The sequence below is a fragment of the Erithacus rubecula genome, assembly GCF_903797595.1.
Source record: "Erithacus rubecula genome assembly, chromosome: 2".
Taxonomy (NCBI): Eukaryota; Metazoa; Chordata; class Aves; order Passeriformes; family Muscicapidae; genus Erithacus; species Erithacus rubecula.
The window spans coordinates 3,406,919-3,434,395 of NC_136685.1; the positions used below are offsets into that span (position 1 = coordinate 3,406,919).

General features: G+C 40.7%; 1 protein-coding gene across 1 annotated transcript in view; it reads left to right on the forward strand.

The window, feature by feature from the left end:
• The window catches only part of PKHD1 (PKHD1 ciliary IPT domain containing fibrocystin/polyductin), a gene marked incomplete at its 3' end in the record, with an annotated part of 229,888 nt that overhangs the window by 89,052 nt on the left and 113,359 nt on the right, over nucleotides 1-27,477 (forward strand). Inside the window, exons 38-46 of the mRNA XM_079298284.1 lie at nucleotides 10,148-10,355; nucleotides 11,522-11,667; nucleotides 13,410-13,598; nucleotides 14,740-14,865; nucleotides 16,383-16,516; nucleotides 21,411-21,523; nucleotides 22,903-22,993; nucleotides 24,067-24,201; nucleotides 26,879-27,014. Coding sequence (XP_079154410.1) covers nucleotides 10,148-10,355; nucleotides 11,522-11,667; nucleotides 13,410-13,598; nucleotides 14,740-14,865; nucleotides 16,383-16,516; nucleotides 21,411-21,523; nucleotides 22,903-22,993; nucleotides 24,067-24,201; nucleotides 26,879-27,014 — 1,278 coding nt within the window. The remainder of the gene's footprint in view (nucleotides 1-10,147; nucleotides 10,356-11,521; nucleotides 11,668-13,409; nucleotides 13,599-14,739; nucleotides 14,866-16,382; nucleotides 16,517-21,410; nucleotides 21,524-22,902; nucleotides 22,994-24,066; nucleotides 24,202-26,878; nucleotides 27,015-27,477) is intronic.

Below are 27,477 nucleotides of genomic sequence, written 5' to 3' on the forward strand. Positions count from 1 at the left end.
ATGACAGCCCCTTTCATACACACACATGTGAAAAAGGCTGACATGCTCTGCAATATTTGTGAGATACATTTATAGACACGAATATATGTGTTATCTCAGATCAAAATCATTAAATAAGCAGGTTTCCAAATTCTTGGCTGTCTTGGCAAAGACAGAACCGAGTGCATTTTAATTCCTCTTCTCTTTCAGGCTGGGAGTGGTGGGGGATGCTCTGCAGCTCTGGTTGAGTTCAGATTGTTTAGTAAGAGCTGTCAGCTCCTCACTTTGATATGTTAATATGACTAAGGGTTTCCCACCATCCCCTCATGAGTGGCAGTCCTTTGCTCCTGTAGTTGTAGCAGACTGGGAAATTTCACTGTTGCCTTTGGCTTTAGCCAACTCCCCTGCCAGTCAGAGTGTGCCACCCATAAACTGCCTGTCACTCACTGTCACTGGCAGAGGGGGCTTCAGCCAGCCAGGGCAACTCCACTTTTTGACAATGTAATTATGGCCCTTGCATCCACAGTAGGGGCCTGAGCAGGGCTGGGAGAGTTTTATTGATTGTTCAGAAGGGAAATTTATCACTGTCTCCAGCTCCATTCGTGCTCTATTCCCTGAGAAACTCTCCTGACAAGCTTCAGGAGAGAAGTTCAGCCTGGTGGCCTTGGCTGTTCTTGTGCTTTTGTCCTTCCCAGGGAAACTGGAGACACCAGTGGATGCTGAGTGGGGCAGGAACTGGGTGCAGATGCTGCATCCAAACAAAGAACACCCAGCCTGTCCTTCTGACAGCTGATCTTGTGGCCCTAACACTTATCATGGAATGATTTGGGTTGAAGGAGACCTTAAAGACCATCCAGTGCCACCCCATGCCATGGGCAGGGACACCTTCCACTATCCCAGTTTGTTCTAAGCCCCATCCAGCCTGGCCTTGGACACTGCCAGTGATCCAGGGGCAGCCACAGCTTCTCTGGGAATCTGTGCCAGAGCTCCCCACCCTCACAGCCAAGAATTTCTACCCAATATCCCATATAAACCCACCCTCCTTCAGCTTAAAACTATTTATTCTTTTCCTGTCCCTCCATCCCTTGTCCCCAATCCCTCTCCAGCTCTCCTGGAGCCCCTTTAGGCTCTGCAAGGGGCTCTGAGCTCTCCCTGGATCCTTCTCTTCTCCAGGTGAGCACCCCCAGCTCTCCCAGCCTGGCTCCAGAGCAGAGATATTGCCACACACTGAACAATTTTAAAGGTCTTTTCCATTTTCAGCAGTCCTGCATAGATGATCTTGTTGTCCCCTGGAAACAGCCTGTGGCTCTTTCCAAAAAAGACCAACAGTTTTGTCAGGAATTTATCTAAAACTTTGTGTCAGCACTCTGGTGGGAAAGAATATGAGTTGTGAGCAACCCATTCATTCAACCCAAGGTGTCCCTCCCATGGCAGGGGTGGAACTGGATCATCTTTAAGGTCTCTCCCGACACAAAACCTCTTGTGATTCCCTGAGTCTGTTCCCTGAATTTTGACTTATAATATCTATTCCTTCAATACATGAAAGATGTTACATTTCAGATTAAAAACAAGCTGCATTCACCTTGTCCAAACTATGAAAGGTGTGTAGTAAAGAAAAAACAATGTCCTGAGAGTTTTGGTTTAATAACTTACCAATTTTTAATCAGGATAATTTTAACAGAGGTGTCAGCAGTCACTTTAATGCTCTAAAATCATGGCTAGTCCTGCTGCAAAGAATGTCACTGCATTTGCAATGGAGAAAATTACATTTTAGAGGTAAATCTGCATGACTTCTATCCCAGATTTCTCTGCAGCCAAATCAATCTGATACTTTTTCAGGGTTAACTTGGGGAAAAAAACAAGTATTTTTTATCAGTTGAACCAATTATTAATTTTAATTGCTTTTAATCAATAATAAAACACAAAATATTTGTGAGCTGTGCACTGTGCTCTACAAAGCCTGTGCATTCCTCCAGAGATCAAACATTTAATCAAATGCCTCTTGCTTTGCCTCCATTAGGCAGTGTTATGTATCTGTGCTGAGTGTGAGATTAAGAGATCATAGACAACATGAGAGAATTTGTTCTGCTTTACTCACATATTAAAAAGAAAAAACTTCCCAGAGGAAAAAAAAAAAAAGGGAAAAAAACATGAAGCAGGGGGATTCAAGATAGGGTGCAGAGATCTGTTAGAGAAAATATTTTTTTTTTTTTTTTACTGTACTGAAATGCATCTATTCAGTAAATGTTATTTTTCACTACCTGAACCTCCTGATTTCCTGAGCTTGCTTCCATAGGTTGGCTTTCCTTAGGTGCCAGCTATTCTGTGGGGGGGTTGCAGGAGTCTTTTTGCCTCCTGTGACAGAGTTTTTCCTTTCCAAGACCTTGACTTTAAGATGATGCATTAAAGCAGATGGCTCTGGAACAGAAGGCTGAGCTGCCTTGAATCCCCTCGTGTTCACCAGGGGTAAGAAACTGCACTTAGGCACTTCCCATGGAGTAACTAATGTACAATGACTTGTGCCTTCACTTTCTTATTCACAAAAATAAGATGACCATTAGATTTTAAAGACCTAGCAGATGGGGAAAAAAAAAAAAAAAAAGAGTCAGGTTCAGGGTAGGCTGCTGTGTCTTTCACAGTTTGCCCTTCTTTCTAGCAGAAATGCATCTATTGTCTTGGATTTAATCTTAAATCAGTTGATTTGTGTGTTGGTGCTGATCTTAATGAGAAAAAACATGATGGAAAGAGGACAGAGGATGGATACTAATATATATTGCATAATATAGATAAATATAGGTAGCAAAGATTACTACAATATAATTCAATATACACTATATACTGGAATGGAATGGAATGGAATGGAATGGAATGGAATGGAATGGAATAGAATAGAATAGAATAGAATAGAATAGAATAGAATAGAATAGAATAGAATAGAATAGAATAGATAAAAAGACTATAGCTAATATATATTACCTTGTGATTCTGACAGGGTGCAGGTCTGTGGGTTGTTACAAATGGGGAGACATATTAGGTACTAAATAATTTCCTCCTTCAAACTTTCAAATATAACATCAAAATACCTCTTCCAGTTCTGGTGCCAACAAAACCCAGGTTATTGGCTGGAGAAAGAGAGCACCCAGCAGCAAATTCAGGGTTAATTTCCACTCTAGATAGGAGAAAGGCTGAGAAATTTGGGTTTCCCATGGAGGTGATGGAGGTGTTCAAGCACCAGCTGGATGTGGAACTCAGTGCTCCTGTTTAGTTGACAAGGCAGGGATTGGTCACAGGTTGGACTCAACCTTGGAGGTCTTTTCCAAACTGAGTGATTCTGTGATTCTGTGTGATTTGCCAAACTGAGAAGCCTGGAGCCAGCCCTGGCTTTCCACAGAGCTGCAGCTGAGCCAGGCAAGGACCCTCCCTTTGGGCTTACCCTCATTTTTCCTGCTGCCAAATTTTCTTCCCCCACATTTTGGGGATGCAGGAGCCTGATCTTAGCCTGGCCAGGGTTGTGCTGCCCCACATCCCCACTCCTGCATGGAGATATTCCCTGTCTCATTCCACAGCAGCACTGACAGTCACACAAAGTGTCACCAGCTGAAGATCCCTGCAGGATCCACTGATCCTTGGCTGCCATGGCTGGAGCTCTTTGTTCCTGGGGTCTGTCTAAAAACCTTTTCCTCTGTGGCATCTTTGGTTGTGAGCTGTTTCTAGGTGTGGAGCATGGATTTTGGTTTATGCAATGGCATTACAGGAATATCTTTACCCTTGTTTTGAGGACTGATGTGACTTAGCAAAGGAGGATCTCTGGTTAAAGGGAATGTTTGGAAATTTGTGCAGGGAAGGTGAATTTTCTGCAATGCAAATTGTCAGAAAAGGGCAACAATGAGAATTTCTGTTTAATCACAAAGCCCTTCCCATCCTCAGTAAGATGTTAGAATGGAAAGGTTTGTGTTGGAAGAGTCCTTAAACTCATTTCATTCCAAACCCCTGCCATGGCAGGGACATTTCTGCTAGACCAGGTTGCTCCAAGCTCCATCCAACCTCACCTTGAACACTTCCAGGGAAAGGACATGATCATCCTTGCTTTCTCCAGGGTGCTGTTGAAAGATATTCAGGTGGAAATGCTTTAAGTGAAAGCTGCAGTTTCATGAATAGGAAACATAGGTCACTTTCAAGGATATTTCCCAAAGGAGAAAATAAAAGTTACTCAGTTTGTCTTCTTGTCCAGATGATGTCAGATTTTTTATTTTTGCTCACTGAAGATTCAGTATCAGATTGGATGGGGCTCTGAACAACCTGGTCCAGCTGGTGTTCCTGCTCCTTCAACAGGCCCACCTAAAATACCCAGTGTGGTCCTGCTGCAGCTTCTTATCAAAGAGCTGATAAACTTTTGGCTGTCCAAAGGGTTAAGGAGCAGTTATAACCCAGAAAACACCTTTTCTCCTTCACCTTGGGGTGGCTGTGGAAAGCTCAGTGCAGTGGCTGTGGCAGGAAAGCTGCTCTGCATCTCCCCAGGAGCTGCCCACACCCAGCAGTGAGTCCTGCAGGGCTGCACAGGGCTGGGAAAGCAGATCCCAATTTTAGGCACAGATATCCTTGTCTTTCTAAAATGTGTAGCAGGTAAAAAAACCCCAAAAAACTACAAAACAAACCCTAACAAACTCCTCTCATTGCAAAATAACCTAAAAACATGCAAATTCTTAGGGAATATACCTAGGAGTGTTTTAACACATTTGAAAAGATAGAAAGACAGCTTTCATTCTTCTTTTTTTTATTCCCTACCCTTTATGGCCAGTGACTGGGCAAGTCACTGTAAGAGCTGAGATACCTGGGACATTTTTAAAAAACATATTATGAAATCCAGGTTCATAAAATATTTCTTCCTACTCCTTAATTAAGGATCTGTCACTTGAAGAACCATTTGGCCATAGAGAGCTGCAGCAGCACATCTTTATGTTATCCTGACTAAGGAGGCTTTCTGAAAAAGATTTTCTATTCCTTTTAACTTAAAGAATTTTATCTATTATTATTTTTGTGGGTTTTTTTATTAACTGAAGCAACAGCAGCAAAATGTATTTGTCATGGATCTAAAAATATATTTTAAAAAGCCTCATCTTTTTCCTGAAGCACCAGTTTCCAATGGCTGTATTTCCAGTTATCACAAAATTTGAAAATTTTAGGAATGGCCAAACTAAATTTGATTAGGCAGCACATTTTGGGTCAGGAAAAGGCAATAATAATAAAGGCTTATGGCAATGGAAAGGAAACTATATTCCTAAAATAGTCTGACACCTGAAATGCTGTAGCAAAGTGTGTTGTATTTGATTACCATAGACAATCATAGTCACAGAATGGTTTGGGCTGGAAGGGACCTTAAAGGTCTTCTAGTTTCAACTCCCTGCCATAGGTGGGAGGTTATTTGTATTAATAAAAATAAAAATCCCAAAGACCAGTTGTAATCTATTGCATTATATTATTAACTTCTCTTGAAAAGTTTTTTTTTTTTGTTGTTGTTGTTGTTGTTGTTTTGTTTGTTTGTTTGTTTGTTTTGGTTTTTTTTTTTTTTTTGTTTGGTTTGGTTTGGTTTGGTTTGGTTTTTTTGGTGGGTGTGGGAAAACAGCTTTCTTTTCACTTTGTTCCTGGAAATTGAAAGTTCCTATTCCCATTTATACTAAAGATTTGCAGTGTAACTACAACAGATTGACAGATTATCTGCAGTGTAATTGTGTAATTTGTATATTCCCAGTAAGTAGATTTTGTGTCTGAGCCCTGCAGTTCCCATAAATTCCTTTTGTGGAATAAAGTGATCTCATTACCTCGACTTTAAAATGCCAATAAACAGTCAGAAAGTGTAAAAGAGCTTTATAGTTTGTCAACACCACAAACAACTGTGTGTTCACAACTGAGTTAGTTAATTTGTGGTAAATAAAAGTGAGGATGGGATGTAGCAGGGTCCTGGTGTCAGAGGAGAAGGGTGAGGGTCAGGGTTAGGGTTCAAACCCTGCTGCCCCGTGACAAAAATGGAAAGTTTTTTTAAAAAAAATTTAAACAACTTTTGGGAGAAAGACCAACAGACCCATGACAGGCTTAGGGCTGGAACCAGTTCTCTTAAAACCCATTAAAAGATTCCAGTTTGTAGCAACACTCCCATGTGCAAACCTTATTCTCCACTCTGCCTGACTCTGGCTCACACTGTCAGGCTTGGTTAGGAGGTTCCCTGGGTGTCTAAGGTTAGGTAACCACAAGTACTCCAAAAAGTCCTGTTTTCAGATCAGGGACATCTGTTTTCCAAGAAAGCAACTTGTCATCTTGTCACATAAATTCTTAGACCCTCATAGATGTAAGGTGGAATTCGTGTAACCAAATAGAAATGTATGAAAAGCAGAAGGAGAAATTTCAAGAATAGACGTGGGCAGGCTGTGACTGTTGAAAACTGAAAACAGGCTGGAATTTAATGGATCAACCTCATTTAAAAGGAGAGTTGTTTTCTGGAAAGTTGTTCCCTGGAGGGAGGGGAATTAGTAATAAAAAATAACTGAGATATCAGCTCCTCACAGTGTCCTGGCACAGAGCTGGAGGTGACTTGGGTGACACTTTCCACTGTCCCAGGTTGCTCCAAGCCCTGCCCAGCCTGGCTTTGGATACTGCCAGGGGTCCAGGGGCAGCCACAGCTTCTCTGGGCACCTGTGCAGGGTCTCCCCACTTGAAAATTTCTTCCTAATATCCATTCTAAATCTCTCCTCTCATAGTTTAAAGCTATTTCTCCTAGTTCTGTCTGCAGCTATTGGTATCCTATCACTAGCTGTGTGAAACCAGACAGATAAGTGACATGTCATCCCACACAGATTCATGAAATGTTTTGTGTTAGAAACCATAAGAAATTTAATTTATACTGTTTTTTTTTCTCAGTAGTGGCATTGTAATAATGAGAATTGTCTCATTCTTAATAATTTTACCAGGTGCACACAAGACTGCAACTTCACATTATGGTTCTAACAGGAAGCATAACCAGAGTCCTGATACCAAGATGTTTTCCATCCTAACATTTGTGATTAATTCATTTAGAATTAATTTTCAAGTCCCTTGCATTTCTAGGCTGCACCATTCTGCTCTGCTCCATATTTAAGGGTGTTATGTTAAGTCATTTAGTAAATTGTTCAATTCTTATATTGCCTGCAACAGCTTTTTGTGTCTAAAGGCTCTGTCCTGCAGCTTTAACATTACATCACTTCTCCTTTAGATCTCAAGTTGTGTTTTTTTTTCCCCAACTCGTGCTTACTTAATTATTAAAAATGAGTTCAATAATTAAGGACTTATACAGATTCATCTATTTTTCAGCATTTGGAGTATTTCTGCTTGCAGTACATTTTGGGAGAAGAAATAATTTAAATATACCACAGCTGTTGGTCTTTTAAACATTTTCCCCTCAAACAGGTATTTACCTGTTGCACAGCCCAAACCCAGGCACTGAAGGTTATTTTATGAACTTTGCATGTTTTATCCAAAATAGAGTTTGTTTTCAAGGGGAATATATTATAATTAGGGCAAAGAAGCCTCAGTTATGATCCCTCATTCTCACCAGAAAGATGTCATTGACCATATCATGAGTGTCACTTGTGCTGCTGGAAGTAGAAGAGATTCTGACCTGGAGGTGTTGTAAGTGGGAATATAAATTGGAAATGGATAAATGTGGTGCTTAGGGACATGGTTTGGTGGTAGGCATGGAAGAGCTGAGATCATGGTTGGACTTGATGGACTCACAGTTCTTTTTTAATCTTAGTGATTTTATGAATCTGTGAAAGTGGAATCTTCTAGGTTTGTTTGTTTGTTTGGTTGGTTTGGTTTGTTTTTCCTTAAGAAAAATATACTGAACTTACTGGAAAGTGGAAGTAGATTTTGAACATGCAGGGAAATATCCCACCCCACTTAGATCATCAGGAAAAAGGGTGCAACAGACTGTGGAATGGGAGAAAGGTAGCTGAGCACAGTAAGAGGTGAAAAGAAGAAAAAGGAAATAAAATAAATGAGGTAATTCTTGGATGCCTTGACTATCCTTTTAGAAGAAAAAAAACCCTAAACAATTGACAACATTTTCCTTAAAAAATTTTGAGTCAGAGCTCAAAAGTGGAAAAAAAGCCTGAAAAAAGCCTTTTCCATTGGAACATGTTTTGGATGCAGAGTGGTGTTTCCCACTCCTCAGTGACAGGAGCTGCTGTAGAGTGTGACAGATGAACTCCACAGGGGTCAGTTGTGTGTCTGGACACAGATGCACGAGAACACACATTAACACAGGCACACAAATCAACACCAGAAACAAAATGTCCAGAGCTGGAGAGAAATTGTGCAGTGCTCCACATGCAGATGGCTCCTGCCAGTCCTTGGTTTTTATGCCAGTCCTAAAAATTCAGGAGAATCATTCAGTGGGAGAAGGTAAATGAATAAAGATGAAGAGAGTGCTGCTGGTAAAAGAATGCACAGAGGTTGATACTGAGAGAGGTTTTTGAGCTGTATTGAGGATGAGGTCTTTGATGGTTGTGAATGGTGGAAGGTGGGTTTTGGCTATGTCTGCATTAAAAAACAGTGTGGCCCTATAGAGGCAGAACTGTAGGGTGAGTGATGTACATGCTGAGGATGCAGGGTCCACATGTTCTGGAGCTACTACAGAGTCATTCCAGTCTGGTTCCTTTGCACCTACAGTGTCCTGTGTGTCCTGCACTATCCCAGTGAGAGACTCCAGCCCCTCTCTGGTCTCTGTTCAGGGCTCAGTCACTGCACAGTAAAGAAGTTCTGCCTCCTGTCCAGCTGGAACTTGCTGGGATCAGTCCCTGCCCGTTCCTCTGGTGCCATTGCTGGGCCCTGGAGCAGAGCCTGGGACTGCTCTGACCCTCCCTGCACACAGGGACAGACAGGGACACACAGGGACACTCAGGGACACCCAGGGACAAACAGGGACAGACAGGGACACTCAGGGACACTCAGGGACACACAGGGACACCCAGGGACACTCAGGGACACTCAGGGACACCCAGGGATGAGGTTCCCTCTCAGGATCTCCTCTCCAGGCTGAACAGCCCCAGCTCCCTCAGCCTTTCCTGGGCAGGGAGATGCTCCAGTCCCTTCATCATCTTTGTCACCCAGCACTGCACACTCTCCAGGAGCTCCATGTCTCTCTTGTCCTGAGGAGCCCAGAACTGGACACAGCAGCCCAGGTGTGCCTCACTGAGCTGAACAGCAGGAGATCTCTTTGATGCCTTCCAAAATAGTTGGTAATATGAACTGAAATACCTTAAATGAAGGATGTCTGGGAGATTTTCTTCAGTGGACATTGCAAAATTTCAGAAAAAATTCAGATTTAAGAAAATGTTATGATACAGATGTATCTCATGTTTAGATGCCCGTCATTGACACACAGAGCAGGTGCTCATGTATACTTCAAGATAAAAGTATAAAGATTTGATTATCTGTGATTCTGTTGTGAATTTATTGTCTTGGAGGTGCTACCTCTTATTTCCATCTTCATTAAGGAATAAGCTGGGACATTAGAATATAAGTAATGAATACACTGGAGTATAAGGAACAAGAAAGTAAAACAGGATATGGACAGAAAAGCCTGCTTAAAATAATTTGAAAATGATTTATTGGATGCAACCTTGATACTCAGTGATTTCTGCTATTATTACTTTCCTGCAATACAACCAGGGAGGACAGTAACTTGCTGTGGGCTAAAGGTAAATTATGATATATTGCAAGGGAGGGAAGGAAAAGTATTCTAAAGATGGGTGTGTGAGGCACGTACTGTCCCCTGATGGTGTTCAGTGTGTTGGAGCTCCCTGGACCAGTCTGGAAAAGGAAATGTCAAAAGCTAAAGCAAACTTCATTAAGTGAATAAAGGAGGGTTATAGGGCAGGAATTTTCATTTCTAGGGCTTGTTATACACAGATTTCATAGAATCATTGAATTATTGAATGGTTTTGGTTGGAAGGAAACTTAAAGACCAGTTCATTCCACCCCCCTATGGTCAACAGGGACATCTCCCATTAGACCAGGTTTTTCTGAGCCCTGTCCAACCCTGCCTTGAACCAGGAGAAGGCTACTCCTCTTTGTTTATTTGTTTTTAAAGTTGATTAATTTGATTTTTTAACTTTTTTTTCCTTGTTCTTTTCAGGCTGGATTCCCAAAGTCATTTTCACACACTTGAAATTATCAGCTAATGCTGGTGACAAACGATTAGTGCTCCAGAAACCTGTTGATTGGCAACCTGGTGATGAAATCCTGGTGGGAAGTTCAGGCCTTGGAGATGCACAGCAGCAGGAGGAAGTGGCTTTTATCCAGTCCCTGAACAACACAGAGGTGCTCCTTAGATCACCACTCAGGTATCCTTTCAGGAGCCAAGGAGATTTTCACTGCAGAGAGCTAAACAAGGAGAAAATTTGATCAAAGTCAGGATTTGCTGTTCCCTGTGAGACATAATAACTATATAAATCCCTTTAACAAAGGTGGCCAGTGATATTTCAGTTCTTCACTAGCCCTAAAGGTAGTGGATGTTCAATCCTGAATGTTTAAATTCTATGTTTAAATTCTGTATCATGCCCTTGAACTCAGAAAACCTTTGAAGCAGAAAGCACTGATGGCCAAAGTCCAGTGGCACAGGTATAGGAATGAGAAAGAAACTTCCTGCATAGTCAATTTCTTGAGAAAGTGTGGTTTTTTTTCCACAAGAAATGTATGACTTTTGTAAAAAAAAAAAATCCTCATTTCTTGACTGATTTTCTTAAGTAATGCATTCAAAGTGAACTTTTTCACAATGGAAATCTGCTTCCATATTCCCAGTGAGTGCTAATTTCACTGCCTTACACTCTCTTCATCTACTGTGCATGGAGATCTTGGACAGACTAAAGATTGCACTTCTTATAATCTCTAATGTTGAAACACATTATCTATCTAGAGGCAACCTAACTCCAATGCCCAGGAAGATAAGGGTATTATTTTCAGAAATAATTTGGGCTTGAGAATAAAAGCTCTGATGGTTTTCACCCAAACATGTCTTGGGAAGAGAATTGAAAGGCTGAAATATGTTGTTGTAAATGCCATAGAATCGTGGAACATCCTAAATTGGAAGGGACCCACAAGGATCATTGAATCCAGTTTTTGACCTTGCATAGGGAAATTCCAAAATCTGCACCATGTGTCCAAATGGGTTTTTTTGAGCTGCCTTGAGCCTGTAAGAATTTCCCCTGGGAGGGGGCTGTTCCAGTGCTAAACCACCCTCTGGATGAAAAGCCTTTTCCTAATAATACAGCACTATACAATGCAATATTATATATATAATCTAAGGAAGGTTTGAGTGCTTGTGAAACAAAAATATGAAACAAACATTAAAAAGGAAAAGTTTACCTAGTACTGAATGTTGCCACTGTCCCTACTGAGAAAAGGACTGAGACCAGCTCTGAATTATGGTCATAAACATAAATAACAAGAAATTATAAATGTAATTCTCTCCACCTGGCAGCTGCAGATGCTATTTTTTGTCTTTCATTAGGTACCCCCATGGTGCTGGAGAGGGATGGGCCAATGGCCAAGGTCTGCCTTCGAGTGCTGTGGTGGCACTGATCAGCAGAAGAGTTGTTGTTCAAGGAAATGTCACACTGGAGAGGATGTCCCACCTCAGGCAGTGTGCAAATGCAGGTGAGGAGATCTTTTCTCACAGAAATGTACTGAGGAGGAAAACTGCTCCATTAAAATCCCATTGAGGCAGCATCACTGTGTATTAGAACTCTTTCTTCCTCAGATAACTTTGAGACATTCCAATGCCAGGAAAGAGAGTTTGTCTTTCCAAACATTGTTTGACATTGAAGTGTGAAGTCTTGGGAGTTGAACTGCACTTCATTGTAATATCTCAGATGTATTATTTTCACATTGTTGTTTCAAGCCATCTTGGGAAAGACCCTTTAGCTTTGCCTGAGCCTAAGGGTGTAGAAAAGAAAGTATCTTCTGAAAACATGTTTCAGTGTACATAATATATTAAATTTTTAATTGTGTTTACTATTTAGTCACTTTAAGAAGAAGGAAAAACAAAACAGCCCAATGCTGTTTGTACTCTTGAGTGTAAAATATTGAGACGTTGTTTAGTGTTTAGGGTTGCCAAGGAAAAAATAACAGGTGATGCATAAAGTATCACTGGTGAAAAAATGTTAAATATCTCAGTTCTCCTTTAGTTTTACCTGTGTGAAATACCATAGAGTTTGACAGGTGGATTCCTGATTTACACCATCTATTCAGGAAGCAGAATCAGACACAGTGATTATAATGTGAGGCGAGTTAGGTTATCTGGCAACCCAGGTGTAAGGTTTCCTTTAAAAAAAAGTGCCTTGGGCTTTCAGACTGTGACACAAGACTTCATTTGATATCCAGAAGCCAACTGCTTATATTACTCATGGATTTATGGTCCATTTTGTGTGGAACTCATAAATATAGGCTCTGAAATGCACTAACTGTTTGAGGTTTTTATTTGAGCTAAAGGATAGGAGGATTTCTCAGAGGAGTCACCAGAAGAGGAGTGAGAAGTGTTTTTTGTGGTCAATTTACCTTCTTTAAAAGAAAAATGAGCATTACTGGGAATCAGCAGGAAGTGCTGGGATCTGAGATCCCCTCTTCCACTGAACCAGCCCAAGTAAAACATTCATAGCCTGAATCTCATAACAAAATACCTCACACCCATGAAAGGGTCTTTCAGGAATTTTACCCAGCCCTATGATTCAGGTTTTTTTCATATCATGGAATCTAAAAAGGGTTGGGTCACTCTTTCCAACCTCCTGTAACAGGCAGGGACACCTTCCACTATCCCAGGTTGATCCAAGCCCCATCCAGCCTGGCCTTGGACACTTCCAGGGGCAGACACAGCTTCTCTGAAGTACCTGTGCCAGAACCTCCCCACCCTCCCAAGGAAGAATTTCTCCCTAATCTCTATTCTTGTCTTGAAACTGTGAGTAGTAAGAGTTTCCCATCCATCTGCAGGGAGAATCAGGAGAGCAGAGTTTATAAAAAAAACCAAAACAAAATGGTTCATTTCAGTTTAGTTCTATACATCCATGCCCAATCTCCTTTTCAAGAACCTCACCTAAAGGAAATCAATGTCAAATCCCTCTTCCTCATGCATGCAATTATCTAAAATTAACTCCAAGGAGCTGCCCAAGACATGGAAATACAGCTTCCTGCTTGTTTTGGTCCATGTCCCTACAAAATGTCCAGACTTTCAGGTAAAGAACTGTGACAGTATTTCAAGGGAGCATCAAAATTGTTTGGCTGTGTTGCCTTTGGGCCCGTGCTTGAGATCCCTGCTGGAGGGATCTGTGTTAGCAGGGAAGATCTCACTTGCACATCCCACCTCAAGGGGAGGGTGCTGCTCACAGCTCTCTCTTGTGTCCTAGGTGCCTCTGGGTGTTTGTACCAGAGAAGTGAGAGGCAGCTGGGCTCTCGGGACCTGGGAGCCATCCTGGTGCTGGAGGCATTCCAGGGGCAGGTGAGTCGGCTCCAGCTGGAGGGGGTCCAGTTCCGCCACGTGGGCCAAGCATTCCACCACAGTGCCCTGACTGCTGCTGGCAACACCTGGCTGACAGGTGAGTTGTCTGCTCTGGAAATACCAAGAGATATGGGAAATAGGAATAACAGTTCTTTAGTAGGAAAATTAAAATAGAAATACAGTATTACAAAGAACAATCCCAAACACTGCCAGAGTCAGAATCCAAGCTGACACAGTCAGTCAGTCAGGGTGGTGGCAGCAGTCCCATTCCATGGTGCTGCATCCTCCTGCAGTGGCAGATGTGGTTCAGCTGGAGCAGGGCTCCTGGAGAAGGTGCAGTTTCCTCTGAAGGTCCAGGGATGATGTGGAAAGGTCCAGTTTTCCTCTGGAATCCAGTGGAAAGGCTGCTCTGGTGTTCCAAATCTCAGTTTTTGTCTGGGTAGGAAAGGCTTGGCTCCTGCCCTGGCTGGAGCATCTCCCAGTGGGATGATGGAATTTTATCAGCCATGCACTGGGACTCAGTGGCCATGAACAGGAGATATCTCCTGGAGGGAGGATGGGCTGTGGGAAGATAAAGATGATTGCCCAGCTGGTTTAAAGATGGCCCATTAGCAGAGAATATGTGCCAGGAGATCAGGGGCACTGCCCCCCCTGGTTTAACAGATGGGGACAGAATACACATTGCTGGTCATATCCTGCATTGTAACCCAAGACAGTAGTTCTGGAAATGAATGCACTAATGCACTATGAGGGTGCCCAAAAATGGCTCAGGGCTGGCTAGTTGCAGGGGCCAACATTTAATTTTATCTCCCAGAGGTTAAGGAATATATTAAATTCTTTTGACTTTGTCACTGTTAAGTTCCAAATTCATCTCTGTGGAAGTGGCAAGGAGGACTCTGAAGAGTGGTGGAGGTAGGAGAAAATTAGGTGGGCTCAAAGGATGTTTTTAAGGGTGCTGGATGGATTTTGCCTTCCAGATAATCCACATTTGCACCTCTCACAGAATCACAGAATGGTCTGAAAAATCTTCTAATTCCAACCCCTTGTCCATGGACAGGAGCAACCATTTCCTGTGCCATCTTCATCACTGAGTGAGGGTCAGGGATTCCTGGTGGCAGAAGGCAGCACTGACCAGGATCTGGGTGATGGGAAGATCACTCATCATCCAGAGAAGAAGTATAAAATACCTGCCTCAATGTGCAGAGTGGTTTTTGCTCACACCACTCACTTCTTTCCAGACTCTTACATCCATGGTTGTTGTGTTGTGGACTCCTTTGGCCAAGGCCTCCATCTGACTGGGATCTCCAACCTCACTGTGGACAGGAATGTTTTCTACAACATTTCAGGCCATGGGATTCTCCTGGGTGAGTGAAGCAGGCAGATATCCACACTACATAAAACAGCAACTTTCATTTGCATGAAAATGCCTTTGAAGGAAAGAATGGCAGATCCTTAAATGCACTCTAACTTTAATCACATCTTCTGCAATTTTTGGTGTCAGTGAATTTGGAATAAAGCTGCCACAATTCCACACACAACTCCTAGCAGATACTTCCAATTGACCTTTCTTTCTTCAGGTCTTCACTTGATCAGGATCAACTGTTTTTCAGTAAAAATATAGATTTTTATTAGGGGATTGATTAATCTGTATTTGGAAAATTATCATTATGCAATACTTAAGACCACAGCTCAGTGAAGCATTTAAAAACATATTACCTTTCACTTCAGTCATTTGGTGTCCAACATAATGGAATGAAAGCATATGTTAAAAGTTAACCAGAGAATTTAGCACTTAAATAAATTGGAGCTTGGAGCAACAAAAATGTTAAACAACAAAATATTTCTCCTAACTAGCCATCAGGAGACTGACTTGGAGAAGTTTCTGCTGGGATGTCATGTTGCCTGAACACCTAATGATATAGCTTGATTTTTGTTTTCCATAAGAGATAGGATAAAAATGACCAATTATGAGATAAACAGAAGTGAAAAAACCCCATTAAACTGAGCCTGCCAAGGCCACCACTAAACCATGTCCCCAAGTGCCATATCTCCATGGCTTCAACACTTCCAGGGATGGTGACTCCAGCACTTCCCAGGGCAGCCTGTTCCAATGCCTTCACCCTTTAGGTGAAGAAATCTTTCCTAATATCCAACAAAACCTCTCCCAGAACTTGAGGCCATTTTCCTTTATCCTATCAACGTGTCCATATTTGGACTTGGCTTGTATGGAACTGTCCACTCCATGCCATTGGGTGGCCCATTTCTATACAATGTAGTTTAAAAAATATTTATTTGTTTTCTTCTTCCTACTCCTATTCTGTAACTAGATCTGGGGCACCTTAAGAACCTGTGTTATCTGATCAATTGGTTGATTGATTTTTCCCTTTCTCTTCTCTTACTCCATTTCTTAGGGGGGCAACTCCCCACTTTTGTGCAGAGGTGCACCAGGTGTTTTTCAGCCTGTTTAGAAATTTTCTTACCTGTAAGTAGGGCAGTGAATGGAGACAGGAGACAAAGAAGACTTTGAATTCTAGCACTGCCAGGAGCATGCCTGTGCCTGCATAGGTGAGCCTCTTTCCCACTCTGAAGCACTCTGCATCTCTTTTCCCAGCTGTAAACCTGCTTTATAATACATATTTTATGTATTTTCACCATAAACTTGCAGTCCATAACATATGACTTGTGGTATAGTCACATATAATACCTCCAACAGGGAAATATGTGTGAATATAACACCTGGAATAGATTGAAATTAGAATCATGACAATAGGGTGTTTCCAGCTATATGTACATTTATGTTTATTTTTCTTTTTTTCTTCCTCTTTTTTTAAAAACTTTTGTATCTGTTTTTCCCCTTTTATCCCTGCATTTTCTTTTAAAGGTAGGGGACTGGAAGAGGAGAACAAAATCAGCAACAACATAGTGATTGGCCTGTCTGTAAGTGATGGTTTATCCAATATTGAGACATTGTCACCAGCAGGGATCTACATCAGGGCTCCTGCCAGCCACATCAGGGTAAGAAATCCTGGTATAAAACATAACATTTCTTTTCTAATCAAAGGTATCAGAAAGACACAGAGCTTCATTTATCTGGGAGATCAAATACACAATATTTGTTTCTTGGCTGAGCTGTCAGAGCCTGTGCTTGTGATGGGATATTGAAACAAGTGCATATTGCAAAATAAATTATGTTCCTGGGTAAATTTATTACTGAGAATTTTGCTGTGTTTGAGTGGAATGGAATATTAAGGTGAAATAATTCATCTTGAGGTAATTTAAAACATTGCTTTATTTTATAATGCTCACAGATTGAGAAAACTTGGAAAAAGTTTAGTCTCAGCTTCTCCAGAATTTCTGCCATTATTAAAAAAACCCCTCAATTTTAATGGACTGACTACAAAAATACTAAAATTCAGCAATGACACCTCTATCTGGATTTAAAATCACATTGGACATACAACTGAAGATTTGTATTCCAGGATGAGAAAGAGAATGTGTTCCCTGTCCTATGAAAATGACATTGATTTTGAAAGAAACGAAGCTTCTCTATTCTAAATGGTAATAAAACACCATGTTTTTAAAGAGCTAACAGCTTAACAGCCACACATCAAAAAACTGAGCTCAGAAAAAATACTTTTATTCACTAATTCTCTGATGCTTTCTCTTAGTTCATACTCCTTTTTGGTCTTGCCTTTCAGAATAAAGACTCAGTTTTATATGAAACAGAAAAATACGATTTCCATCAACTTCAAACCACTTTTGCTTCCCAACTATTTTAAGGAATTACATTGAAACTGACCTTTCTCACCACATTTACAGTAGTGAAAAAAATGCATATTTTCATTTAAAAAAATATTCCTAACCTGTTCCATTGTTAACCCCCAATAACCAAACCAATTGCTGTTTGTGAAGACCCAATCACCCCTGGAGCTTCTGCTCCTCAAGGAAAGATTTGCTCCTAAATTTGAAGGTGAAAAAGAGACCAACACATTTCCTGTGTTTTTATGAAGACAGGAGCAACGAGGAAGGAGGAGAGAACTTTTCTACAACTCCCTCGAGGCCATATTTATCATTTTTAAGGCCATCAAATATGGTTTAAAAATACAACAACGAGGCAGGATCATGAGAATTTCAGCTGCACTAAACACAGAGTTTTGTGCTGCCGTGCACTGACTCACCCTGGAGCTGTTCACTCCATTGCCAGTGGCTCAGCTTTTGAAAAGGTTTGCTGCAATTACCTCCACGGGTTCCTGGGAACTGGCTGTGCTGGGTTCTCAGCACATTTATTTATCCATCCCTCTCTGTCCATGCGAGTTTGCAGATGTAAAGCTGCAGCTGTGGCTGTGTACCCCAATATCAGGGGGTCCTTTCTGCTCTCCAGAGATGTGCTGCTCCAGGCAGGGTAGCAGATGGCCCTCAGATGGTTGCTGATGATCCTCATCATCTTGAGGAGTGGAATATTTGAGGAGGTTTTTTTTTTTTACTATTTTGCAGCAGCAAAAGGAAAGAAGAAGTTGCCCAGCTTAGAATTGTTATTAACTGCACTTACTGTACAACAGGACCAAGCAGTGCTCAGGAAGACAGCAAAGCACAGGGATATTACGAGAAAAAGTCACATTTCTCCCAAGAAAAAGGAACTGTTGACTTTTCTTAGTGCAATAATAATCAGTAAATTCCAGGGGTGCTGGTTCAGCACCAGCATTATGATGTTGTAGTCTCAGGACCTTTTCTCTCACTAAAATTCTCAGATCAATTGGCTCAAGGTTTTTAGGCATTTATAATACTAGTTTATTGGAGAAGTTTGAAGAATGTAATGGGCAAGATTCATCTTCCACCTGCCTGGTTCCCAGGCCAGAACATGCAATAGGCATGTTCCCAGATTTGAATTTAATTTTAGGTGTTTGTCAGTCTTTTTGTTTATTTGTTTTGTGCTTGTTTTTGTTCATTTTCAGATTTCCACCTTTCAGTTACTGATTTTAAATTTATTGGCTGCACTCTTTAAGGCAGGGACTGCAGAGAGCTCTAGGTCCAAACTGTGTAACATTTCCTGTGCTTGATGGGTTAAGCCTTTCCACAGTGAGACCTGCAGTAATGTTTTCATAACTACTCAATTTACTTGGGAGCATAAATTTGCATTGGTGGCTGAAGAGCTTAAATTTCCTTGAAATTCAGTGGTGTCCTAAATGGTGTGGAAATTGGGACAGAGCAGTCACTCAAACCTGAGCCTACAAAGACATTTGGAGACCCAATTCCCACTGCTTTCCATTTGATTAAGCTCTTAAGTGTTCTGATGAATCAGGGTTTTAGATGAAATTTTATACTCAGACCCTATGAGTGGAAACTGATTATTACAAGGTTAGTATAATTTTTTTTTTTTTTTTTAACACAGTGTGTAAGCCCAGGTTATCACTTTTTAGAGTCATAGACAATCTCAGTAGCAGGCTGGTTTCTTGCCTTTTAAATGCTATCAGTGCAAGGAATTGAAGATGCTCCTCTGTGATGTTGGCGTTTTTTTGTCACTGAAACATCTGCCCTATGTCCTTGATTGTCTTTTTGTGTGCAGGAAAAATAATTGTAAAAGTAGATTTTTATCTTTTTCTCTTGGCTCTCTTGGGCCTAGTGAGTTTTGGCCTTTTTACTGTCCCAGTCCATAACCATTCAATGCCCTGAAGTCCCAGAGCCAGCATGTGGTGCTCATGCATAACAACATATGGACTGGGTTTAGGAAATCCAGCAAGAGCCTCCCTTTCCTTTCTTGCCTTGGTGTAGAGGGCTGGGAAACAGCTCAGATGAATGGATGGGGTGGAGCTCAGCTGGTGCCAGAGGAGTCACTGATTGTCACACTGTTGGTAAATGCATTTGTTCCCCATCCAGCATTCTCCACAGCACCAAAGAGGTGAGGCTGCATCTGTTTGGCACCGTTTTCTCACTGTTTCATCCCTGCTGAGATCTTTTCCAAACCCTTTCCTGCAAAGTGGGGCACATTATGGGTACCACTCACATCCTGCCCAGCTCTGAAACCCTGGGAGTGGTGCTGGGAACACTGTCCAGGGCTTTAATGCCATCTTTAAGGTCAAGAGTCTGAGTCCCAGCTGTCTAAAAGAAACTCATGAAATATTTACAGCAGCAGAGTTGTACAGTTAAGAGACACTTAAGCAGTCAGGCACTTGATTTTACTGACTTGCAGTGCATACCTCCAGGTATTTGGCATGCTCAGGGAGGTAATTTCTCTCTGGAATTTTGGTTGCACGGACATTCATAATATACTGACTTCCACAAAGAATTGATTTCCACACAAAATTCCCTGCTTGCCTAAAACCCCTGCCCTCCAGCCACGAGCTGGCTGAATAAATATGCAGGATTTTTTATTTTTTTTTTCTTATGAATCATCTGTAGAATGCACGGTTGGAGTCACAAGTAAAATGTCCTGGAAGTGATGTGACTGGACTGCAGAAGTGTTTTGTTAAAGGAAAAGGGTCTGTGGCTGCACTTTCAGAAAAAGCAGCAGTTTTACCAGGGGATGGAGAAAGCAGAGCTCTGGGTCTCAGCACTTTATTCCTTGACAGATGTCAGAGATCAGGGCTGCAGGGAGCACACTTGGATGGGTCAGAAGGAAGTAATTGTTATATGGAGGGTTTCACCTCGAGGTCACCAGGCTCAGCTCTGATTTGGACCATCAGGGACCAAACAGTCATTAGGATTTTAACACTGTCCATTGACCTATGAACGGGAGTGGTGGTGTCAGAGCTGATCTTAGAGAACAAGCCTTCCTTAGAGCTGCAAAAAAGGTCATCTTAGACTCCCCTTAGAGAGCCACCTGCCTCCAGAGAGCAATTAATTTTGTCTTAGGACACACCAAAAGCATTGCCTTCTGCACATGCCTATGTCTTATTATTTTTCCCTAGAAAGGGAGCTAAAATCTACCTGCCTGGACTTCAAATTTTCACACACCCAAAGCAGGTGAGGGGAATCATGCACAGGTGCACACATGAAGACATTGGTGTATGGACACAACCCAAACCCAGCTAGGCTTGGCTGCTCTTCAAATTAAGCTGGCAAGAGCAGATTTTTGTCCTAGAGTAGGAAAATTCAGAGCACATCAAATACAACCCATACAACTCACTTGATGCAGATTCTCTAAGTACCAAATTCCTAATTTTAAGGGCAGTTGGACCTTATGTCCACTTATTTTTACCTCTTGTAAGAAAAATAATGTAACTCGAGTGCAGAATCTAGAATGCAATTTTAAAAGAGATATTAAAGGACAACAACTTACAGCACATCTTCCTATGGTTATTCACTTATCCTGTAAAAAATGATCCAAACCACATAATTCACCAGGTGTAAGGAAGTTTAATTATGTTCAGTCACTGACATATCCTGAAGATGTTCTTTGCTTTCTCTTGACTTTTAAGAGTCTCATTTTTTCAATGCAAATATTTCCTATATTTCTTTATCCCGTGTTTGCTTTGGGATATAAGAGAAATATCCAGATTGAGAAGGAAATCAATAAACTTGATTAGTTTGTGATTTACCCTTGTGATTAGTTTGTGATTTGCTTTTCCTTCCCAACATTTCTTTATATAGAAAGGAGTTTATAGATGTAATTTTTTTCTTACCTGCTTCTTGAAGAGTTGTGACAACACCATTTTCTGCCATTTGTCTCTATTGCTTGGCCAATCCTCCTTGCCTATTTTAAAAACAAGTCTTTTTACCACTGGCTCAAGATCAAAGTGAAAACAGAACAAGATTGGGGATGCAGAAATGAGTTGCTACTCTCCACCAGCCAGTTTATCAGAATTTGAATGGATTTCAGCTGGGATTTTAATTTGCGTGGTTTTAAAATTGATTTTAATCTCCAGAAATCTGTGGTAATATTGTTTTCATAGTCACATATTCCTCTCCACAGGGTAACACAGTGTGTGGTGCTGGGTATGGCTATTTCTTTCATCTCTCCCCTGAGGGTCCATCCAAAATGCCTCTCCTGTCCTTCAGTGAGAACACAGCTCACTCCTGCACAAGGTACCTGGGGAATTTGGTTAAAGAGCTTTTCCTTCAGCAAATGGTTGTTGTGCCAGAGGTGTGGGGGCTTTGCACCACTTAATTAGGGGTTTGTCATCAGTCTCCTCTGTTTGCCTTCAGAGCCAGGATTAACAAAAACATGATTGAAACAGTTTTTCTCATATTCAGGCTTGGATGTTTATTATATCCTATCAGAAAGTACAGAGGGTATGACAGCACTTCCAGCTCCTTGCTAGAAGCAGGGAAAAAAGCCCCAAGTCCAGTTATTACAAGATCTTTTAAAGCTAAACAATCTAAGAGAGAATTAACACCTATATTATTTATCCTTTTGACCCAATAACTAGATCCCCCTGACCCTTAGAGTGACACTGACTTACCAACCAGAAACTACTACCTGAAACCATGAAGAGGAAAGATGAACAAAGAAAGAGGCAACACCCAAAAATCTTCATCTTGTCCCATACCTATTACTATACTGTAAAAACCTCAAATTTAAACCCCATTATTGTGTGAATGCACCCAATTCTAGTTTACTACACACTTGTAATTTTTACTTCATCATTCATATTTAGAAGTTGTCTCCAAGGCCTCAGGTCAAATGCAGTGTTCTCCAGAAAACTCAAAATCTCCTGGTTTCTGGGATCCAGCAGGTTGTGCAATCCATAATTGCAGTGATGGGCAGAAAAAGCTTTGCCCCTCTCTCTAGGCTTTCCCTCCCTGTTTTGCACCCTTTCAGAGTTGTCTGGAGCAGGGCAGAATCTGTGTGGAAGGAGTCCCTGCCCATGGCAGGGTGCTGGAACAAGATGATCTCTAAAGTCCCTTCCAACACTCCATGGTTCCATGGTTCTGTGACATTTCATGCAATAATTGTTCCTCTAATATCCAAGAATAGCTGTTGACAAAAGTTTTAACCAATACTTCCCTAAAACAGAAAGAGTATTAAAAAATTACGTACTGAAAATCTGCTAATGAGGGGACCTGAATTTTGAGTTAATCTGGACATTAATCTGGATTTTAAATCTCTTAGCAAGTCAAACCAAGTGCTGCATTCAGGGATGCAGCATTTGGACTGCATCCAACATAAAGAAAAGCATTTTCTGCCCAGATTCATGTAAGGCTTATCTGAAGGTGATTCTGGCTGAAAACTCATGATCATGGGAGGGTTTTTTGTAGTGAGAACCTCCCAGTGGCAGCACACTGCTGTTTAACTCTGGTAGTTCTAACACTGAAAACTTTTGACTTTGGTTTTAAGAAATAAAATCTCATCCAGAAAACTCTTACAGATTTAAGATTTTAGATATAAAAATGATGAATAGAAAAATCTGCTCAGCAGTAGATGCACTGTAAAGGAACAGCCCCCATGGCTTTCTCTCCAACAGGCAGGGGTTGCTGGTGTACCCAGAGTATTTGCCAGACTCTCGTGTTCAGTTCAACAATTTCACAGCCTGGAGCTGCCAAGGGGGAGCACAGGTATGTTTGTCTCCACTTCTGAGATGCTCAGGATCTTTCCAAATATCTCACCTCCACACTGACTAAAAGCTCTTGTGCTTGTATGTCCATGTCCCTCACCTGAAGGCTCCTAATTTGATGAAAGAGCCAGAAACTTGATTTGTGTGAATTCTTTTTGCTGCAGAATGAGTGCTACTTTCACCAGCTGGTGTTCTCTGTAATCATCTAGCATCTGTCTGCTACTGCAATCATGGAATTTTAGAATGGTTTGGGTTGGAAGGGACCTTAAAAACCATCTCATTCCATCTTCCCTGCAATGGACGGGGACACCTTCCACTAGAACATGTTGCCAAATGAAAAATTCTCAAAGTGGATCTGAGCTGTTCATGAAGATCCCAATAGGTAGATATGTTACCTTTATGGAACTAATGGCTTCCATGGATTTTTTTTTTTTAAATTCTTCTTAAAATTTTCCACTTCTTATTTATTTGAATTTGTCTAGCTTTGTTCTCTGGCTAATATGGCTCATTATTAATTAATCTGATTTTAAAAAGCCACACCACCCTTTATTATGTGATACTTTTTTTCCCCATACTCACAGTTTGAAGCCTGTTAATTCCTGTCTGAAGACCTGAACAGTTTGTATGTGTTTCTCTGCAAGGTTTTATAGCCTCACCCATCCCTATGGCTCTTCTTCTGAAGGTATCAAATTTTTCAGTGTGAATTTCAGGCTAATGCATTAAATTTCTGGAAGACATTCTTTATATAAAAAGAAATAAAATAAAAAGGTGATTTGCAGGTTTGTTGTTGTTCATTGTTTTCTTTGCATAACTTGCCATTTCTTTATATGTGATTCACCTAGAACACTCAAATAATTAAGTTTATTCTTCTTCTTTCCATGAGGTCCCTTTAGAAACAATCTTCTTTTTTTTAGGTGCCCCATTCCAGATGTGTTCAAGGCCAGGTTGGATGGGGAAATGTCAATGCCAATGGCAGGGACTGGAATGAGATGGTCTTTAAGATTCTTTCTAAACCATTCTATTATTTGATGATGATGATATCTATTATGATTGTTTTATTTTTCTTTTATGTAGATTTTCAGTAGCAGGAACCTTGAACTCCAGCATTTCTGGATTTCTGCTTGCAAAGACTTTGGCATTGACATTGTGGAAAGCCTGGGGAACATCTCTGTGTCTCACAGTGTTTTAAATGGACACCTTGGGCAAAAGGTAAGAACTGCAGGGAATATTTCAATGTCTCTTCAGCCTCACAGCATCATTTCAATAGGAATTTTGAGAAATAAGAAAGCAACCTGAAGAACAGCCCCTGCTCCATGGCAGCTTGGGAAAAGCTTGGGTTTTAAATAGGTTACCCCAAGCAACAACCAGATGCATCACTTTCCTAGCAAAAAAAAAAATTTCTATTCTATGTTCTGGTTATGTTTTGTTTTTTTTACCCCCAAACATATTTTCATTTCAGCTTGGAAATTTTTAAGATTTTTTTTTTAATTTGAATCAAGGACTCTGTTTTTTTCTATTTTCATTAGAAACTGTCACAAGATTTCACACTATAAGGCATAATCCTGTATATTCTTTCTAAAACAACATTCAAAAGTGAAAGCAAAATCACAAACACAAAAAAGTGAAGGATCTAGGCAAGACAAATGCAAATTTTTTTCCTACTCAGATTTATTTCCAGGTTTTATATGGTCTCAAAAAATCTTGGAATTTCATCCAACTTGACTTTTTGAGAGAAATCATAATTTTTATTTAATCACGTTTTTCTAACACAAATTCCTATACATCTTTAGCATTTAGCACCATTTAACCATGTACAAATGGATTTAATTTAGTGATTTGAGAATAGTGAGAGGGAACACCAGCTTTGGTTTTTATCCTTGTCAAGATTTTGGTTTCCTCTGCTCTCTCTGAGTATCATTGGTCCACCTGGAACACAGTGTTACTTTTTCTACTTGAGAATGAAAAACACTGAAAAAACATAATTTTATTTATGCACTAAATATGTTCTTCTTCCACTATTTCTTTAGGCAGCTGGACAAAGTCCTTTGGGTGCTACCAGGTTGTTAACAGATTAATAACACGGATAACAATGGAAGTTTAGTTACAACTGGCCACAGCTGCTTGTTCATGATTTTGAGGTCTTTTTTTTTTTATTATTATTATTTTTGCCCTGCTCAGTTTTCTATTGTTGTTTATTAAATTAATTTTCTCTCTGACTGGCAGAAAAAAAAATATTTTAAATGAGTTTTCTTCAGATGCTCACATAAAGAAACCTCCTTAGCAGGTCTGTTCTAAGTAGAGAGTTCAGGTAAAATCCTGACTCACCTGTCCAACCTTGCAGTGTCCCAGTGATGTCCCAGTGAATTTCTCTCACACCAAGGGTGGAATGTCTTTGTTTTTACTTTGCCTGATCCATGGAAGAACTCCAGAGTTGCTAAGAGATTTAGAGGCACTCATGCTGTGTCTTGTTTCTTGCAGGGGGGTGATTATCTTTGATTATCTCATGATAAGAACCTCCTTGCCATAATTTACATCTTAATGTATGTAATTCTCCCTTTAATCATGATGTCTCTTTAATATCAATTAAAACTTGGTGACATTAATTTCATGGGAACCTTGGATATTCCTCTCTTCCATTTTTGGGAAGAAAAAGTGTTTTTAAAACAAGGTTGTTTTCTGGAAATATCAGGGCATTGAAAAGTTGGGGCTTTCACCCATTCAAACATTAGTGACAGGGCTAAATCCGGGACCTGTAAAAAGCAAGTGAAAGATTTTTGTTAACTTCCTAGACATTCAGAAATCCTCCTTCATGTTCTCATGAAGCAGCTCATTGTCTTTGTGGGACTATTTAAGGAGAAGCATTTCTTCCTGGAAGAAGAAAGAGTTCTGAGACACACAAGGAAGGAATTACTGTCTCATGCTGGTCTATTTGCTATGTGTTTAAATAAAATTAATCTATTAAAAATATGGAAAATTGGATGGGATGGAAGAACCAGAAGTGTAAGAAAAGAGCCAATAGAGACTTTCTGAGCAATTTGTTACCAGAAACCAGGGATTTCTGCTTAGCAGTGACTTGAAATAAAATGGCCCAAGGACCAGGATTATCACCCCTGATGTTTTGGCCTCAAAATAAAACAGCTGATGGAACTATGTACCTTACAAAGACTGAATAAAGCACCTTCTCTTTGAAGTAATAATCTAATTATAAGAGTTACATTGCATATTTTCTTTTCAATTGCAGGTGTTTTCACATAAGGTGGATTTCTTGATTGATTCTTTACTATGGTTTTTGAGATATATTCTGCAAGTACTCATTGGCCTCAGAAACAGTATCATAGATTCCTGCCAGCCCTTCTTCCTCCAGGCTGCTCACTAACTCTATCTTTATTTCCAGCCCAGTTCCAAGACAATTGGATTGTTCACTTCCACTGTGTCATGAACTACAGTCACCCCAAAATCCAGTTTGGCCATTGTGTTTTTCTTCCTGTCTGGTTCTTTAAGTTCTAATAGACTCTGAAGTCCTCTAGAGCTTCTCATAGAGCCTGGCTTAAATGCATCCCCATCTCAAATTACATAAAATGCCTTTGAATCTCAGTGCTCAGATTTTTTTCTCAGAACAGAAATAAGAATAGTCATCTTTGCAGAGCAGGAAAAATTTGCACTTGCAGGACAAAAAAGGTAAAGTAAAATAGGGCTGTAAAGTCCACTCACTGTGGCTATTAGGGGATTATTTCTCACCAGGGGATGCACACTTTCCTCTCCCTTCAGGTGTCCAAGATGTCCCTGCTCATGGCAGAGTGTAGGAATAAGGTGACTTTTAAGGTCCCTTCAACCCAAACCACTTAAGGACTCTGTGGTTCACATGGTGATTTTTCCTTCATTTCAGGACAGGACCTGCATGTCTGCAGGACTGAAAACTCCCAAAAGATACCAGCTCTTCATCTCCAGCACAGCTTTCAGGAACTTTGATGTGGACACTTGCACAGCAATCAGGACTTGTTCTGGCTGTTACCCAGGGCAGGGTGAGTCTGATCTATATTTATTTCTCAGGATTCCCAAATGCCCTCCCATTACAAGTTCATAGTTTTCCCAGATGACCATTGAAATCTCTGCATGGGCTGAGATTTCAGGTTCTCCCCAGCCTTTCTGGATATGCCTTCATCACTCAGCTGAAGCCACATATTGCATTTATTTTAAGACAAATGTTGCCTGATTCTTGCACTGATGGAGTTTTCTCAGTGGAAGTGGGTTTTATACACTGCCTTGTTTCTGCATCTTCATTTTGGGAGGTAGAATTTCAAGAGTGATGATTTCTTAAAAAGCTGTGAGACAACCTTGCAGAATTTCTCCAAGCTGCTACCTCAAGCCAGCCTAAACCTGAGGTGAATTTGCCTAAGATAATGGGTAAACTAAGCATCCTTCTGAGCTTTGAAGAGGTACTCAAAGGCTCCTTGAAGATTGTTCCAACTGCAACTGCCTCTTGTA